This window comes from Engraulis encrasicolus, chromosome 19 (assembly GCF_034702125.1).
Source record: "Engraulis encrasicolus isolate BLACKSEA-1 chromosome 19, IST_EnEncr_1.0, whole genome shotgun sequence".
Taxonomy (NCBI): domain Eukaryota; kingdom Metazoa; phylum Chordata; class Actinopteri; order Clupeiformes; family Engraulidae; genus Engraulis; species Engraulis encrasicolus.
The window spans coordinates 27,175,954-27,193,415 of record NC_085875.1 but is presented as its reverse complement, the minus strand read 5'-3'; the positions used below and the strand labels follow the sequence as shown (position 1 = coordinate 27,193,415).

General features: G+C 42.4%; 4 protein-coding genes across 6 annotated transcripts in view; 3 read left to right on the top strand and 1 right to left on the bottom strand.

Moving 5' to 3' along the window:
• Positions 1 to 132: 132 nt before the first annotated feature.
• Positions 133 to 12,109, bottom strand: spdya (speedy/RINGO cell cycle regulator family member A). Of its 3 annotated transcripts, none has more exons than XM_063183967.1 (7): positions 12,093 to 12,109; positions 11,052 to 11,436; positions 10,900 to 10,958; positions 10,674 to 10,759; positions 10,125 to 10,296; positions 8,833 to 9,253; positions 1,680 to 1,869 (listed from the first exon to the last, which is right to left on the bottom strand). In XM_063183967.1, exons 2-7 carry the CDS (start codon positions 11,311 to 11,313, stop codon positions 1,805 to 1,807), a joined length of 1,065 nt encoding a protein of 354 aa, XP_063040037.1. In that variant the 5' UTR covers positions 11,314 to 11,436; positions 12,093 to 12,109; the 3' UTR covers positions 1,680 to 1,804. The 3 variants fall into 3 exon arrangements, with proteins under 3 accessions (XP_063040038.1, XP_063040037.1, XP_063040036.1); XM_063183966.1 differs by lacking the exon at positions 12,093 to 12,109 and adding an exon at positions 11,719 to 11,767; XM_063183968.1 differs by lacking the exons at positions 1,680 to 1,869; positions 12,093 to 12,109 and adding an exon at positions 133 to 847 and having other exon boundaries at positions 11,052 to 11,594.
• Positions 2,260 to 3,812, top strand: LOC134435113 (uncharacterized). Its single transcript, XM_063183944.1, has 4 exons — positions 2,260 to 2,481; positions 3,076 to 3,196; positions 3,350 to 3,572; positions 3,710 to 3,812. The coding sequence occupies exons 1-4, from the start codon at positions 2,260 to 2,262 to the stop codon at positions 3,810 to 3,812; spliced, it is 669 nt and encodes a 222-aa protein (XP_063040014.1).
• Positions 3,807 to 5,542, top strand: LOC134470083 (uncharacterized). Its single transcript, XM_063224108.1, has 6 exons — positions 3,807 to 3,948; positions 4,108 to 4,288; positions 4,461 to 4,709; positions 4,813 to 4,984; positions 5,109 to 5,257; positions 5,365 to 5,542. Exons 1-6 carry the CDS (start codon positions 3,850 to 3,852, stop codon positions 5,538 to 5,540), a joined length of 1,026 nt encoding a protein of 341 aa, XP_063080178.1. The 5' UTR covers positions 3,807 to 3,849; the 3' UTR covers positions 5,541 to 5,542.
• Positions 12,110 to 12,175: 66 nt separating the features above from the next.
• Positions 12,176 to 17,462, top strand: part of eprs1 (glutamyl-prolyl-tRNA synthetase 1) — a 35,185-nt gene continuing 29,898 nt past the window's right edge. Inside the window, exons 1-7 of the mRNA XM_063183961.1 lie at positions 12,176 to 12,314; positions 13,588 to 13,672; positions 14,378 to 14,477; positions 15,070 to 15,226; positions 16,074 to 16,216; positions 16,619 to 16,722; positions 17,133 to 17,259. Coding sequence (XP_063040031.1) covers positions 12,272 to 12,314; positions 13,588 to 13,672; positions 14,378 to 14,477; positions 15,070 to 15,226; positions 16,074 to 16,216; positions 16,619 to 16,722; positions 17,133 to 17,259 — 759 coding nt within the window. The 5' untranslated portion in view covers positions 12,176 to 12,271. The remainder of the gene's footprint in view (positions 12,315 to 13,587; positions 13,673 to 14,377; positions 14,478 to 15,069; positions 15,227 to 16,073; positions 16,217 to 16,618; positions 16,723 to 17,132; positions 17,260 to 17,462) is intronic.

Below are 17,462 nucleotides of genomic sequence, written 5' to 3'. Positions count from 1 at the left end.
GGGTCCATTCACGATTCCACCTTATTATTTGGAAAGGGAATGCATAGTTAGGTCATTGTGATGATTGAATGATACATGTTTACAAAACATTACTTGTCCTCTGGAACAATATTCTTCACACCACAACAGTACTACTTTTCACAAAGTATTTATTGCATCAGACCAGACGTTTTTCAAAACAACAAACAACTGCAACAACAGCACACAGGATTTGGCTGCATCATCAGCCTCTTCATTATTGGGGATGGTAGTATGTCTACATGCAGATGTCAACAGAGCACACACACATATATGCAACACTGCCAAAAGATTCACATATTCTCCACTGCACACACAGATGACCCTCACCAAACCAAGCCGATGGTGAGAGAACGTTGAACCCCTTCTTGACAGTCAAACAAGGCACTTGAAACAGAGTTTGAAATGTTTGGGGTCACAAAAAACGATATAGTATATAATAAGCAAGTAACAGTAATTATATATTGAATTATAATAATTAATAATAAATAATAAATTGGATATTTGGAATGTATGCACACTTTCTGATAATTTAACACTTAAACGGTGCTTGTTTTCTCCCATTACCTGGTTGAAAAACTTTACATAGCCCAAGTGTAAAACAAAGAATATTTTCAATAGTTTTTGTTACAAAAAGATATATTTACTAAACAAATAAATACAAAGAAATAAATAATAAATATAGGGACCTTAAATGGCAATGTGAAATACTTTTCACAACCAAATTTGTATCAGAGCATACATTGAAATGCTATTCAAAGAAATCTTCATTCTTCACCAATCCAGTCCATGGTGTGATCATGCTCTCCCTCGCGTGCCACGTCTCCCCCTGTTAAACACAGGCAAAGGCAAAATGAAAATGTACATACAAAGATAGTTGGCCATAGGGTTCATTTTGAGATTTCAAAGCACAACAATGTCAAAAGGAAATGAAATAAATACCCATTTAAGCTATTAACAACATCCTCTCCAAGTCAGCAGACCTATTTCAAATGTAAAAAACCATCCTGCCACCAACTACAACTAGTGGCCTCTCCTTTGCGATAAAGTATCTAATGAAGACGCAAGTGCAAAGTCATTGCTTTAAACTAAATAATTCAAGGGCAAAAAAATCTCATCAGGAAGGAAACAAATGAGCGTAATGGAACATACGTAGGGTACATTCTATTATAATACACTTCAGCCAATTTCAACATGCAGTTGTAATGCTCACACTACCCTGGACTTGTCAGTACCTGAGAATTATTATTGTTATTATTTTTTACTTAAGCCTTTTCCGAGATCCTGCTCTTTGTAATGGGGGCAGGTGTTTGTTTACATTTAAAAAAATTGGAGTAGACCTTTATTAAGAATTTGTAAAATGTTATCAAAAGCTGCCCCCATTAGAATAGCTTAGATCTCGGAAAGGGCTGTGCCAAAAAATGCAGCATCACCAGGTACTGACAAGTGAAGGGTAGCGTGAGCAATACAACAGCATATTGAAATTGGCTGAAGTGGTCCTTTAACTCCTGTCCTCCACCGGTGCTAGTGGCCTTACGCTTATGCCCCGTTTCCATGGAGAAAACAGTAAAAGTTTCCCCCACTGTCAGCCTAGCCACAACAGCTTTTGGAGGACTTTTCCCCATTTAACATCCTGATTGCAAGTGAGAAAATGACCTTTGAATTGCGCTTGCGAGGTATTGAATTGAACATCTGTCGTCAATGATGTCTTGCAACGTCATCAGGAGGCCACAAACACAAGGGAGGATGGGAGTTTGGATAATGGAAAGAGTCCATAGGGTCCAAGTCAAACTGCCGTAGTTCCTCTCGTCGTCCTTTGCTGTTGTTTCTGGCCTCGTGGTGCAACAGTTGCTGTCACAGATGATGAGAGTTTTATTTAAAGAGGCCATGCCACATTTTTTAAACCTTCTTACATGATTATGTGTTATAAAAGTTCATAATATGTTTTCCTGGTCCTGTGAATGTGAAAACATTTTTTTCACTTCGTTTGAATGTTACAGTTTATGAAAATAAAAAAAAATGGTAAGCCTGGCCAATTAAAAAAACGGGGCAGGCTTACGTCACCCTGACTACCACGGCCGCTTAACCACGCCCACTCACGATGAGTCAGATCATAGATGTGTATCTATGAGTCAGATTCTATCTTCTGTATTCCATAATTAATCGTTATTTTTTCGAGCAACTATGGCTGAACGTCTACGAACTTGCGAACTTTGTTCAAACAAAATTGGACAATTGCATATGTTACCAAAAGACCCACAAGTGAAAACGGAATGGCTTAAATTTATTTTTGGAGCTGTGCCAGAGAAGCATAGTTCAAAGTTAAGTGTGTGTACACTGCACTTCGACGAGAATGACTATACCAACTTTGGCCAGTTCCATAGTGGATTTGCGGCGAAGTTACATTTGAAACCAGACGCAGTGCCATCATCCCGACTGTCTGGTTGTAGGCCTACTGTACCCGTAAGTAACCTAAACCAATTATTTGATGAATGTGTCGTGTGTGCGTGTGTAGCCTACTGTGTATCTATCCTGGGTAATCTGGCTGGCAGACGTAGCTAGAGCTCTACCGTTAAAGCTGGCGTATTTCAAAAGTCCCGAAAGATTCTGACAGTCTCCATGTTTAATAGGCAACTAGTCTGTTTCCCATGCCACCGTATGCAAACGTGGCTACATTGCCTCCACCACAGTCCAAAGTAGCCAGGCTGCAATCGCTACATTTGTGCCCTTTGTCGCTACAATGTCTTCACACTCGTAAGCTAGTGATACAAAGTAGCAACATAGCGTAACAACAGGCGACCAACAACAACCAACTGTCATTTGCTATCTTTAACATTTTAACTATAAACGTAACTTAGTTTGCGTGCCTAACACTGCACATCTTGGGCTACTGTCACGTAACGCCAGTCTGCCATGTTTAACTTTTTATTAGGCTAGGCGGCGTTTTGGCACTGACAAACTCGCTGACTAATTCATTATGGTTTTAAGTCCTCAACACGCAGTTGAAAAGTCAAAGCAACTATTCTGTGTTCATTTCCCTTTTTGTTTGTCACTCAGACCTGCTTAGGAACACCCACGTTCAAGGATGCGGCTTGTCAGACAGACCCACCCAGTCTGTCCACCAAGGGCACTCAGTTGTCAGCAAAGACTTTACGAGGTTATCGTGTGAAAAGCAGAGGTTTGTGATTTCGTAAATTTTGCAACAGTGTCTTCTATTCTGTTTTAGTTGCATCTGATAGACATCTATAGTTGTGTGGGCCACTGTGTTATTTTGTCGTTATTCCTGTGTTTTCACATAATGGTAATTGTGGTAAAAATTCATTGCAAATAGAAATTCAAACACCATGCGCAGCTGCCACTGAAACGACTTGGGAAGCCCTGACCTCCACACCCATCAAGTCACGGCCAGCCAAAAGACCACGCTTGGCTGTGGAGGAGGATGACGATGAACTGCTAGATGAAGGGGAAGACTCCTCATTAGTCGCTGAACCACATGACTCCACATATGTGCCCGACCAAGACACAATGTCAGACTTGGAGTCATCGCATATTTCGTAAGTGAATTTGAAATCCTTTACCATACAAAACAAAATGCCACCTAGACAACACACCCCTACTTCCTTCATAGCAAAGAATAAGCTTTTGTGTTGTGAACACTCTAAATCCCCACTTGTCTAATTTTCTTACTTAGTGACACCAGCCACAGTCACAATGTAGGCCTACATAGCTTTAATGGTCTCTCAAAAGTACTACACTCGTACTACCACAGTACTACACTGCCAGCAAAATTATAACAGAGGTTATGTCTGAACGCTCAAAATCAGTGTGCCCATGACATTAATTGTGTTTGCAGGTCACAGTGCGAAGTATGGCAGCTACTCGCTGATGAACCTGGAGAACAACAACATTATTGATGTGCAGCTTGTTCAGGTGAGTAGATGGTAGTATTTAGCACAGCTATGTTCCAACCAGCAAGTGTGTTTTGCATATCCAGTCTACTCAAACAGACTGAAAAGTAGAAACATTATTTTGTAGTATAGACATTCTTGGATTCATACACTCATCATGCTTTGATTTTTATTCCACAAGAGCAATGAGGTTGGAGGTAGCTGCAATATGGAGAAGGAGGGTCTGAGAAGAAGCCTGGAGTTGCTTGACTCAAAGGGTGTGGCAGTGGACTACATTGTAACTGACCGGCACCCTCAAATACAGAAATACCTGCGTGATCGTGATGTCCAGCATTTCTATGACGTCTGGCACTTTGAAAAAGGTAATGTTTGTCTTTTAACTTGATTTGAGCAATAACTGTAACACTGAAAGGATGGGATGCCCAACAAAATAACTATTCAAGATATTTACACAAACCATTTTGCAAGGACATCCAGGTGTACACCAAAAATAAATCTCTCAAAACTTTTCTTTGTCATTTTCTTTTTCACCAGGTCTATCTAAGAAACTTGACAAGCTGTCCAAAGACAAAGAATGCGAACTTCTAAAAAAGTGGCGGCGGAGCATCGGGAACCATGCTTACTGGGCAGCAACATCCTCTTCCACAGGCCCTGAAAAACTGGCCAAATGGACCTCCATTTTAAACCACATACAAAATAGGCACACCCATGATGACCCCACCTTTCCCAAATGTCTGCACCCTGCGCTGCCTCAAAAAAGATCAAAAAAATGGTTTAAGCCAGGTATGTAGTCCTAGAGCTCCTCACTGCACCCCACCACATTTTTACTGTCAATTTGGTTTGTTTTCCGTTTATGTCGTACGAATAACAAAAAATCTGTTGGTAGGCTCCAAAGCTCTCTGCAAGGTGGAGAAGCTACTTCTTAGCAAAAGGGTCCTGACAGATGTGCAGAAGCTCAGCTCCGACTACCAAACGTCTACATTGGAGGCATTCCATAGTGTGCTATTAAGATTCACACCGAAGAATGTGGTCTTCCCATTTATTGGGATGTTGTGCAGGTATGTTCACTTCTAATGAATAAATACATCTATGTGTAGTACATAACCTACCCAACCTAAGCTGTTATCTTTCTGACCTTGAGTACAGTACAGTTACTAACAAACACTCTTCCCCTCCCTATAGACTGTACCTGGCAGCACTGCACTTTAATGAGAATGCTCGTCGCTGCCAAGCTAAAACATCATCTGGCCGCCTGAAATTTAAAATGAGTTTCCCCAAGGCAAAAAAAGGAGCAGCATCTGTGAAGCCAGTAAAAACGGCACCTACATACAGTAAGAACTACATTTTGGGATTTAAAAAAAAATGTACCTATTAAATACTGTTAAATATAGCAATTGGTCAATGCTCACTTCATTTTCATATACATTTTATTTTTAAGATTACATCTTCGAATTGATGGAGTTGCTTTTCAAGGAGGTCGTCCTCAACCCCCAGCCATTCCAAGATGAAGTGCGAGCAATCAATGTCCCCAGCTTCCTCTCAGCGCAGTATGAACACCCCACCATGGACGACGCTGTGGCAGCATACAAGTCGCGTTTCAGAGTGGAGGCCTGAACCCAACATATTGCCCCGTCCCATCAGGGAACTCTCGCCGGACACGCTGGACGACACAGGAGGGGATCACTACTCGAACTGTCCGGCCCAGATACCCCCAGCACCAGCTAACAAAAAACCGATACGCCAGGAATCTACAACGGCTGTAAAAGACAAGAAGAGGAAGAAGAGGGAAAAGGATGCTGTTAATGTATAGGAATTTCTTACTGTATATATATATTAGTACACTGTTAGCATTACTGTGTGTGTGTGTGTGTGTGCGCGCGCGCGGGTGGTTGCCTTTTAAGTCATAATACAGCAAAATACAACAAATTCTGTCTGATTGATCCTTATTTCTTTATAAAGTATTATTGGTAGATGTAAGTGAATGTGCTTAATATTCTTGTACATACTTCCCATAACCTCTAATTGGTATGTCCCCGAAATCCCGTTGGTACAAGTTGAGGGCATTTTGTAAAGCATAAATGCTCAAGCACACTGGATGAAGGCCAGGGTGGTCTGTCATGCAGTGGACTGGTGACTCCAGCTGTTGCATTCTATTTAGTACCTGTGATGGGTATATTGCATTCAGACATGCAGCCGTGTTCTAATGGTAATGCAGAAAAGTCAGCTACATGTAATATAATTTTGGTCAAAAGTAGTATTTGAAGTGTGAGGGCAATGTTATACAATGCATCTTACCACGGTCACCTCTCTGCAACAAATGTTTTCTGCCTCCGTCTCCATAGTGCAGCAATGCCCACATGTACACCTGAGGTAAAAGGTAGGCAATGACGTGGAAATTGTAAGTGTTATTGTAATTACCAGAAGCCGCTGGGGCTAAAAGTGTTGTGTCTACACATTGCCACGCCGCTAGGTGGCACCGGTACATCTTATGATTTATCAATGTATTATAGAGGAAGTTCTTGGTGCAGCAGCAATGCTAAGATGTAAAACCTACGATACAGACATGACGTGACCCTGGTTATAAAGTTTATAAAATGTACTACGGCTTCCTGCTTTATTTCTATCTTACAACATAACACAAAGTAAAATTTCAAAGGAGTAAACGATTGAAAGACATTCACCACTACTGTGGTGGTAAAGCGTGAGCTATCTAGTCTAGAGCTCTACTAGGGGGTCTTGCAGCTGCTGCCAGGTTAGCCTGGTGACAAGATGCGCCGCTGGTAATAACCATAGTTATCCGTACCTTAATGAAAATGTTATGTCTTCATAAAGTGTCACGCTAAAGGATCATAAAGTTTCATTGTCGGAAATACATATATTGACTATATGCCTGGTGTTGGCGTGTAGTGAAACTACGACGAGAAAGGGATAAATTAACTTACCATTCTGATACATCCATTTTTCTCCGACCCCCGGCTTCCTCTTCAGAGATCTCCTCCTCCGACTCGGTCTCGGTCTCCGGTTCAAATGCATAAGGTTGGATTCCTGCCATTCTTTTTTATTACAAAATAGCGTCGCCTGTTTTATTGTTTCAGTTGGCGTAACAACTAGCGTTAACTTCCTAGCTCTGCGAAGCTGCGCGAGTCGTGAATGAGTGTGTTCTCTAGCAACAGCTGAGCCAATCAGCGCACAGCTCCAAAACATAATGTGAATGAGGAAAATTCAGTCGCCTCTCCGATGATGGCTTTTTTAGGCACAATCAAGGGCTTTGAAACATACCACAAAATAACTTTCTAGCTACAATAATTTGCATTCCGGGTCAGATGACATAAAGGATTGTGAAAAAATGGCCGAAATGGGTTTATAATTAGATTGGCATGGCCATTTATTTAAAGGGACACTGTGCAGGAAATGGTCAAAAAAGGTACTGCAACTATACTGCTCATTGAAACTGGGCTTCCTATTGCCAAATTTGATCTTTACATGAAAGCTTACTAAGTAATAAAAACATATTCTCTAGAAAAAAATAGCTTAATTTTCGTGGTGCATTCACGTTATTGCCCGCCTTTCGTAAAGTCTTCATGAAAATAATAGATTAATTTTCACGCTGCCTATTCACTTGAATTGTCCGACTGTTGCCACATGGTAATCAAACATTTCAAACAAGCAATTTAGGGTTAGGTTTAGGGTCAAGGTTAGGGTTAGGTTTAGGGTTAAGTAGGGTTAGGTTTAGGGGACATAAGGCGTAAGTACCGAAAGGGCGTCGAATTAGTGAGTCCCGAGTGTATCAGCAGTGTTCTGTCAGCACCCCCTCCCCGCCCCTGCAGACGTTTGGATAACCATAGCAGCAGTGGGGCAATTCAAGTGAATAGGCAGCGTGAAAATTAATCTATTATTTTCGTGAAGACTTGACGAAAGGCGGCCAATAACGTGAATGCACCACGAAAATTACTCTATTATTTTCGTGAAGACTTTACGAAAGGCGTGAGATAGGGCTCCAAGTTAGTACAGTCATTTTTACAGCTAAACATGGCTATTTTTGGAAATTCAAAATGGCGGACCATGGAGAAGATCCCCCTTTTCATGTATGAAAAGTGCAATTTTTCCAGTCATAATGAATACTTAGAATTTGATGGTGGTGGTCAGTATTCATGAAAAAGGTAACATTAGTGAATGGGCAGCATGAATTCTGGAAATAAATAACTAAAAATCTCACACGTTGTCCCTTTAATATCTCACAAAAACACAATGTAAAAGGTCATTATCTCATCTACAATCAGAATGTACAATGGGCAAGCCCCTCAAAAGTTGTTTTGCTAAGCCCCAAGTTGACAGCTGGAAAACGTAAGTTGTAAAGTTTTTTTTTCAACCACATAGGCGGGTCAAAATGAGACTAGAGGCCAAAGGCAACAGGAAAGCATGGAAGAAGGGATGTGATACCGGTATCGGTATCCGGTTCAGATATCAACATAATTCAGAGATCGGATCGGAATTTTCCCAAAATATCGGAATTTTCCCAGCACTGACATTGAGCCGGGTGTAATGTTAATTTGAAGTCATAATACTTCAACTTATAGTTTTCAGGATGGGATTGTTTATTTTTTACTTGTACTTTTTACTTATTAATTGATTTCCTGTTCTTCTGACTTTCTTTTCTGACCAAATAGTCATCTTGGGCATACCTCAAGTTGAAATCCATGCCTATATGTGGTTTTGGTATTGGATCGGAGTAGTATCGGTATCGGTAGATATCCAAATGTAGATATCGGGATCGGATCGGAAGTGAAAAAATGTGTATCATTGCATCCCTAGATGGAAGGAACTAGTTTGACTTTCAGACACTGAAATGGATCCCATTAGCCAGGACCATAACCTAGTATATAGCCATCATCATCACCCTCCTCACCTGCGGGGTCTTGGGAGCAGCAAATGCAGGGCTGACGCTGGCGCTTGGGTCTCTTGCTGAGCCGGGTTGAGCTCCTGGTCTTGCCGGCAGTCGTCAGAGAGGAGGCGGGAGGAGGAGGCGTGCTCTCCAGAGAGATGGACAAGCTGAACGCGAGCGGGGAGGTGGAGGTGGCCGAGGAGCAGTCATTGGAGGACAGACAGCAGGGGGACGAGGAGGATGAAGACGAAGAGGAGGATGAAGAGGAGGTGGAGGCGTTGAGGACGGCATATTTAGCGCAGAGGGAGCAGGGTTTGGGGAGGCTGGCCGTTGGTCCGCGGGGGAGGTGCACCTCGTCTCGGTCACGGTAGACGCGCTGGGCCCCGCTGTGGTGCTCCGCTCGCACACGCTGCCAGATGAAGTGGGATGGCACGATGTTCATCACCTGTGTGGGACCAACAACCACAATGATAAATACATGAAACTAGAAGCACACAGAGAGCACAGACCTCCGCCAAGGAAGCTGCTTGACGGAACAGCATTAAGTTTTGTACAAATCCGTTGATTAGTTTCTGAGTTATCCTGCAAACAGACAAACAGACCGAAAACATTACCTCCTTGGCGGAGGTAATGACACACAGAAATCACAATCAGTTCTAGCCTAGTAAACTAGTCAAACCCACTTTGTGACAGAAAATACTGGCCAGGTTAATTTATTTAAAATTTCCAACGTGCCCATACAGTAATCTATATAAACATCCTTTCTACAGCACTTCCTCTGGCCTGGTGCCTTGAGGATCGACTTCAAACCATGAGAAGGTGGGAAGATGAGGATGGAGGCGGTAGGCAAGATGCCATAGAAGTGTGCCTGCACATGCTGCTGGATTCCTTCATCCTAATGTTTCTCAACAGGGGCGTTAGTGAGCCTTTGCGAGGGAATTCAGTTCAGTTTAAGAGTTTATTGTCATTGTCAAAAAAGGCAAAGAAATTGTGTTTGGAGTACAATACTCTGTAGGGTTTCAAGTAAAGTGCTCAAGAGGTAAAAGAAACACCAGTGCTTGACCCCCCCATCCCACTTAAAGTGTAACAAAGATTATTAAGTGCATTAATGCTTGATGAGGTGCAATGCCTAATGCAGAGTGTGGTGATTCTTTCCCTCCGTCATCTTCACTTAATTCCCTCCTAATTCCCTCCACTAGACGTGTGATACTGAGGCACCATGATCGAGGAAAAGACTGAAATTATACAGACACTTTGATATCACAGTGAACATAAACGGTAAACAAGTGAGGAGTAAACAACCGCTCCCTCCTCACCTCTTCACAGCAGCGGCGACTGACGGCTGCCCTGTAGTCAATGCGAGCCCACAGCCTGTCCCTCTGCTTCAGGAAAGCGGGGAACTGCTTCCTCCAGTTCTTGCCCAGCGCCCAGGGGAAGATCTCATACTTGCCCTCCTCGTCATCCTCCTCCATGGTGTTGGCCAGGTAACTGCAGAGCACAAATCTCTGGTGAATGCTTTAGATGACACAGCATTTAAGTCGCTCTGTGCTCTTATTTCCACACAGTTTTGAAGATTTTTCAAGTCAAGTTTATTTGTATAGCACATTGATTTTATGTGTAGAAATAATAAGCAAAATAATTGTCGAAATAATATTCCGTCCTACTGTCTTGGCCACCATCACAGTACCAATTGAATTTTCACAGTAGGAAAGTAGCCTACAAAAGAAAAGCATCAGCACTGTCATACCTAGAAAATATTTCACTAAGCAGTAGGACAGTTCTCAGTTGTAATAATGTCTGTAGTTGTAGAGTCGGCATTTTGCCTTCACAAAGCAGTTTATGAATCAATGGATGTGTATACTTACAGTGCTATGAAAAAGTTGGCCCTGTTGTGTTCAACAAGGCTGAAACAGGCCCTTTTGAAGTAGACAAATGTCATTGCCAGCAAATACTGCACAGAAGCGGAAAGACAACATGACAATAAGAAGTAATATTCTTGTGGTTTTGGAGAAATGTGAAACTTTTGTGATTAAGTACACTATGTTTTTACAGACTGAATTTACTTCAGGTGAATTCAAGATCAGTTATTACCTTGTCTGTGATTTTACAGCAAGAATCCATCCAGAGGAAATCCTGAATAAGATCATCATCTGGCAAAGAAACATCCAAACATTTAATAACGAGAAAAAAGTCTGTTAACCAACTCATCAACAGTCAAACAATAATGTGATGATTTTCCTCACCAAATAGCCTGAAGAAGGCAGCCATCTCCTGCCGTTGGATGGTCAGCGTTGGAGGACACAGCGTCGGACATCTGCGGGAGGCGTGAGCGTCGCCTTGACCCTGGCCGTTGTGGGTCTTCTCTGGTGGGCCTTGCACTTCTTGGGCATTTGTCCGTTTCATCCGAAGGCCTCTCCTCACTTTAAGAGAGTGTGCCGTGGAGGGGTTCATGCGCACAGTTACCGATGAAGGTGTTTTACACCATCTTTGGGTTCGTTTCCTCATGTCTTTCACCCGTTTTGGCTGGGCCCCAGCAGAGCGAACCCTTCCCAATCAAGCGGTAGTTAGCAGGCTAACAACTGTTTTGGTCACAGCCACCCACCACCACAAAGGTAACAGGTTACCTACCTGTTGAAAGAAATTCAGTGGACGAAGTGTTATTCATTAACAACACTAAGCCCATCAAATATATAACACAGAGTAACTTTGACTGACAAGAGCTCTAAACTTTTGATTCCCGAGAATATCCCGCGAAGCTGTGAAAACGGTAGCCAGCTGTCGAAAAATGATTCTGAAGCAAACCATTCCGTGCGTGCGCACAGGTGCTGTCAATAAAATGTGCCTGAGTAAAATAAATACGATGTTTTCTCTCTTAACATTAGCCTAAATGATAAGTAAAATAAAACTTACTTCAGTTCCAAAGAAATTGACGCATTGACACTTGAGCGTGGGAACCAAAGCCTATGAAATTGTGAGGAACATTCCCTTGGGTAGCACCTATTCAATCAATTAGTTCTACTGGCCTAATAAGCAAATCTGCGGATAGTTATTTTCCCCAAAGTGCTGAGAGTGTTACTGTATTTAAATTAGAAGGTATAAAAATGTGTATTTTCATTGTATTTCATTGTAGGCCTAATATAATTGTAGGAAATGTATATTAATTGGATTGTATGGAAATAGGCCATGGACCCAGTCACACGTTGTATAATTCAAAATGACAGTCTCACCTTTAGTTTGCATTTCGACATTTTATGACATACAATATTAGACCATTCACAACATACCAGTGAAAGAATAAAGGCAAATGTCGCATGATGCAAGCAATGTGGAAAAAGTGGAACCATTCACTGCAAGCCCATTGACGACAGGGTTGTTTATTGACGTGGCACAAAAGCTCTCTGCGTGGCTGCTGGAGAAAAGAAAGCAGGCAGAAGTGTGGAGTTTTGGACCGGCGTTGGTGAAAATGGCGTTGAATCTGACTATCAACTCCAGCAATCCACCTTTAGGTATGCTTTGTCTTATACGGAACATTGCGAAATCCATGTGTTGTGCGTATATTTCCATCGTTAGATAAGCACCCGGTCTACTTTCCAAATAGCATGCCAGCCAGCCGACTGTCATCCAAACTACAGTGACACGCAGCAAGGTTTGGTAGCTGGAACCTATCTTTGGCTGTCGCTTTCAGTATGATTTTGACCGCCGATCAACCAATTGTCATTGAATATTGCTTTTTGCAATCTTTGCTTGCTCGTTTTAATTCAATTACATGTTTCAATGAGCCAATATCTTAAGTGTTCTGAATCAAAACGTTGATACTAAACTATGGAACTCTAATTTTCCATCAGGGTGTGGGTCAAATTGTATGGCTATTTCTAAGGTGTTATGATAGAATCTGATTTGATTTATATAATTTCATTCGGCCAAGATATTGATTGGTGAAATCCGCAGCAGTGCCTGAGGATGATTGTTTTGTTGCTTCATTATGACTGACTAGCGCCTTCATGTGGTGAATACTGTCAAGGCAGGCTGATGCAAGCTCCCTGAAAGTAAGGGCGGTTAACAGTTCAGAAGAACCAGTGGGCGTCGTAAATCAATGCTTCATTAAATCAGATGCCAGTGACTTCTAGGAAACAGAACATCATCTCTCACTGTTAATGCGTGTCAGTCACCATCCATGCGTTGAACGCTGTGTAGGTATTCATTATACAACTCAAAAGGCACACTGCCCGGTCTCTTACTTCAAGTGAAATGTTATGTGATTTAGCTTACCTGATGTTGATCACTGACCATCACCCAGTGAACAAACTATGGAAAACCTAAAACGTCAGTACAGCTTTGTCATCCCACCCAATAGGCAAGGCAATATTTGTATAGCGCATTTCATACATGAACGCAATTCAATGTGCTGTATAGTAAAGGAGGATAAATAGATGTGGATGTGGTGTGGTACAGCAGGGTATTAAGCTGCCATTCGTTTGAAACACCTCATTATTACTATTTTGCACATTTGTTTAGGATTGTGTAATTCAAGTCCGTTGCATTAGCCAGGCCTTGTTAGTCTTCTGCCTGAACAGACTCATGAGTTGGTCCGGTGTGATATGGTAGTATGGTCCAGCAAGATTCTCAAAAAATGTAAAATATTTTTCTTTCAGCCAGTCAGTAATGTGTTAAAGCCCTCCAGCTGTCATTAGTGTGTCTTTCTCTGTGGGGCTGGTGTGGCGAGTTCAGACAGGTGCTGTTTGTGCTAATGTCTGCTCTTTCACCCTCCCTTCCTCTTAGGGGCACTGTTGGCAGCTGAACATGTGAAGGGGACTGTCAAAGTGTCTGTGGAAGAGGGCAAAGACAACAAACTTCATGTGTCCGAGTGAGTGTACACACACCATAAACACACACACACACACAAACACAAACACAAATGAGGTTGGGGTGGCTGTTTGATACCATGCAATGCCATTTGGTCACATTGTTTGATATTGCGCAACGACTGTATGTGTTGATAGACCGCAATGCATTCTGGGCTGGAAATATTGCATGATGATTAGAAATTCTGTTCGAGTTGTTCGACCAAATTCAGTCCTGCTGTGTTTGACGTGCTGTCAAACTCTCGCTGGATCAAAGCGATCGCAGATGGATCGTGCAACTCTGATGCATTGTGCACAGATGGATCGTACATCGTTGCTGATCTCTGTTGATGCTCGTTGCAAGGGTCTGCATATTGCCTCCACGGTGACACACCCTTGAACTGGTTGGCCAGAAGTTCACTGACGTCTGTGTGGATGTGTTGTCCCTCACCTGTAAAAAGTTTGCAATGCACCCCAATTCATCTCCTCCTCCCCACCTGTCTCCCCACACCTCACATGTGTTATGAGCTCATTGTCTCGTTCAAATTTGTGTTCGACTTTGTGCACAGGCTTAGCACCATCCATGCCATGATGGCGAGTTCTCGCTGACGTAGTCTGCAGTCGTCGAACGTCAAGATTCGGTCCTGAACGTGCCTAATGCTTAGGTTTGCCTGCTTAGCACTGTGGATTTGACTTTGGTTCTCCTCTTGTCCTCGTGTCTCTCGTAGGGAGGTGCAGTTTAATGATGTCAACTCCATCTCCCGCTACCTGGCCAGGGTGGCACCTAGCTTGGGCCTCTACGGCTCCAGCATGCTGGAACAGACTGAGGTAAGAAATAGGGGTGTAAATTACAGCCTTCATGGCGATACGATACGGTATCGATTTCTTAAAGCAAGGATTCGATTTTCTTCAATACTTAAGAATTCCCCACGATACAATGCGATTCGATTACATTTTTTTCATTTACTTTTCCACTACTGTTGTGTTATGGAGCAAGGGCATTGCACAGGGTCCAGCGATTCGATTATTTTCGATACTTAAGAATGCCCCACGATACGATTCGATTAAAACGCTGGCCGATACTTCGATGCATCGATACATTTCGATTTTATTTACACCCCTAGTAAGAAATTATAGATAAAATGTACATAAATACTTACACAAGGGCAAATATTAAAGTGAATCTCAGGTAATGGATATGTCTTAAAGTCAAGTCAAGTCAGCTTTTATTTTTTTTGTTTCTTCATGTGCACAGGTCATAATAAGTTGGTGAATGGATGGATAAATTAATTAATATTTACAGTATAGTGATATGTTAATGGGTAAAAGCACAGATGGATGAATAAATGATAAAAAAGATAAATGACCTTGCTCTCTGTCTCTTCCCTGATGAGGTCTATGTGTATGTTTGCTCCTGCAGGTGGACCATTGGCTGGAGTTCAGTGGTCAGCGTGTGTGCGGGCAGGCCAAGCTGGGCCCTGCGCTGGCTGAGCTGGACAAGGCTCTGGCTCTCAGGACATTCTTGGTGGGCCACAACCTCACACTGGCTGACCTGTGTGTGTGGGCCGCCCTGAAGGGTGAGTAGGGAGGATGATGATGATTATCATGAAGATAATAAGATGAATGTATTGTGATAATGTTAATTATGTATTACTAATGATAATATAGTTGAGCATTTCCTTGAAACTTGCTAAGCTCATTTTTTTCTCAAATGAGAAGATGGATTTATTATTGTGTCATTGTCAAACTCTGTTTTGCAAACTTACTTGAGTCAGTCATTACACTTTGGTTTTCCCTTACACATATTTAAAAGCTTTTAGGGAATATATGGTGCCTTTTGATGTTTAACTTGAGTCGTGTGGTTTATGGCAGTGGTTGATGATGGTATTCTACGTATTTCATGGATACTGCTGTATATGTACCAGGGCTTGACACTGGCACCTGCTAACCAGCCAAATGCTGGTAAAACTTGGTTGTGGCTGGTGACAATTTCAGTGTCACTAGCCAATTTGGCAGGTAGCTTATTCTATGGTATGACATATTAGAGTGGTGTATATTCTGCATTTTGCCCCTTGCGTATCAATTGTTTGTATTTTAGTTCAAGAAAAAGCTCAGTTACTCAGTTTTTATTTGTTTCAATGTAGGAACCCATGCACTCATCTTCTTGCTTTTAAGCACCTATCTTCTGAGGTTAGATGTACAGCGTCATGATGAAAAAAACAAAAAACAAATTTGTGGCTAGTAAAATAGCTGGATGACTAGTGACTCAGGAAAACCACTAGCCAGAGTGGCCGGCAAGCGAAAACGTTAATGTCAAGCCCTGATATGTACCCTAAAAAGGAACGAAACTGAAACTTAGCTTTCTTGTTTTTAGATAATTCTGGTCTAATCAGTTTCTTTTTTTCTTTCCGTTTTGGTTTCCAGGAAGTGGAGAGTGGCAGGCCATCATGTCTAAGGGTGGCTCGTTCCCCCACGTGTGCCGCTGGTTCTCCTTCCTCAGCTCTCAGGTCCCCTTCGCCTCCATTGGCAACAAGTGGGCTACCACCAAGATGGCCGCCAACAAAGCTGTACGTTCAGACGCTGATCTCTGAGGAGTACTCCCTACTGTTCCCTGTTATCATGGCACCCACACCTCTGATGTATCTGACATGTTCTTGTGTTTAATACATGCCATACTACATAGGGATAGAGTTGCATTATTTTGCTCTATACATATGTGACCAGGCACAAGAAAACAGGCCGTAAGTAGGTGCAGAGCCATGTTGAGTTACAGCAAAGATGTAGATTGAACACTTCCAACTTTTTTCTCTGAAATGTATCATTTCACTCAATCATGACACACTTTACTAGAAAGGCTGTGTGTGTTTCTTCCCTTTTGGTGAGCATTTTGGACTTTGCGTGTTTACCCAGTATGGTTTATCACGATTGATATGTATTTTAAATATCATTGTCGCCGCTTATTTTTTTAGACTGAGGAGAGGGGAGAGAAGAAGGCGGACGTGGGGAAGTTTGTGGAGCTGCCTGGTGCCGAGATGGGAAAGGTGGTGGTCCGCTTCCCTCCAGAGGCTAGCGGGTGAGCAACTCAATTCTGTACATTTTGCAACTCTCTATGCTATGGAACTCTACGCTATGAAACTCTCTGTCTGTACCATGGAGCACACATCGTGTGGAGACACGCGTCTTATGGAGACATTATTGTTTCTAAAAATTAGCTTTTACACTTAGCATTAATATTCTGCCCATCAAGTTATGATGTACAACAATATGCAGCAATGCACATCCTGGATTCAGACACTATAATCCAGGTCCGCATTTTCCAAGTGACCTGGGTTTACCTGTCCAATTAGGGCAAAATCTTGCTTGAATCGGTAGGTAAAGCGAGGTCATTTGCAATATGTGGCATTGGATTGTAACTTCTGCCAATATGCCTGTTAGAGCTGTTTTTGGCTCTGAGCCATTTAATTCTCTGTATTTTGATGTCAGGTACCTCCATATCGGCCATGCCAAAGCCGCCCTCCTCAACCAGCACTACCAGGTGTCCTTCAAGGGCAAGCTTATCATGCGCTTCGACGACACCAACCCCGAGAAGGAGAAGGAGGACTTTGAGAAGGTGGGTGACCCGGACACACACACACACTCACACACACACACACACACACACACACACACACATAAGCACACATGCACACATCAACCCCAACCAGGAGAAGCTATTGACAACATTCTGATGGCGCTGACTGTTGAGCTTTTCACAAACTCTTTGCAGAGGATGCAACTTGATCAGTCTTCTAATCTGGCTGTCGTCATGTCTAA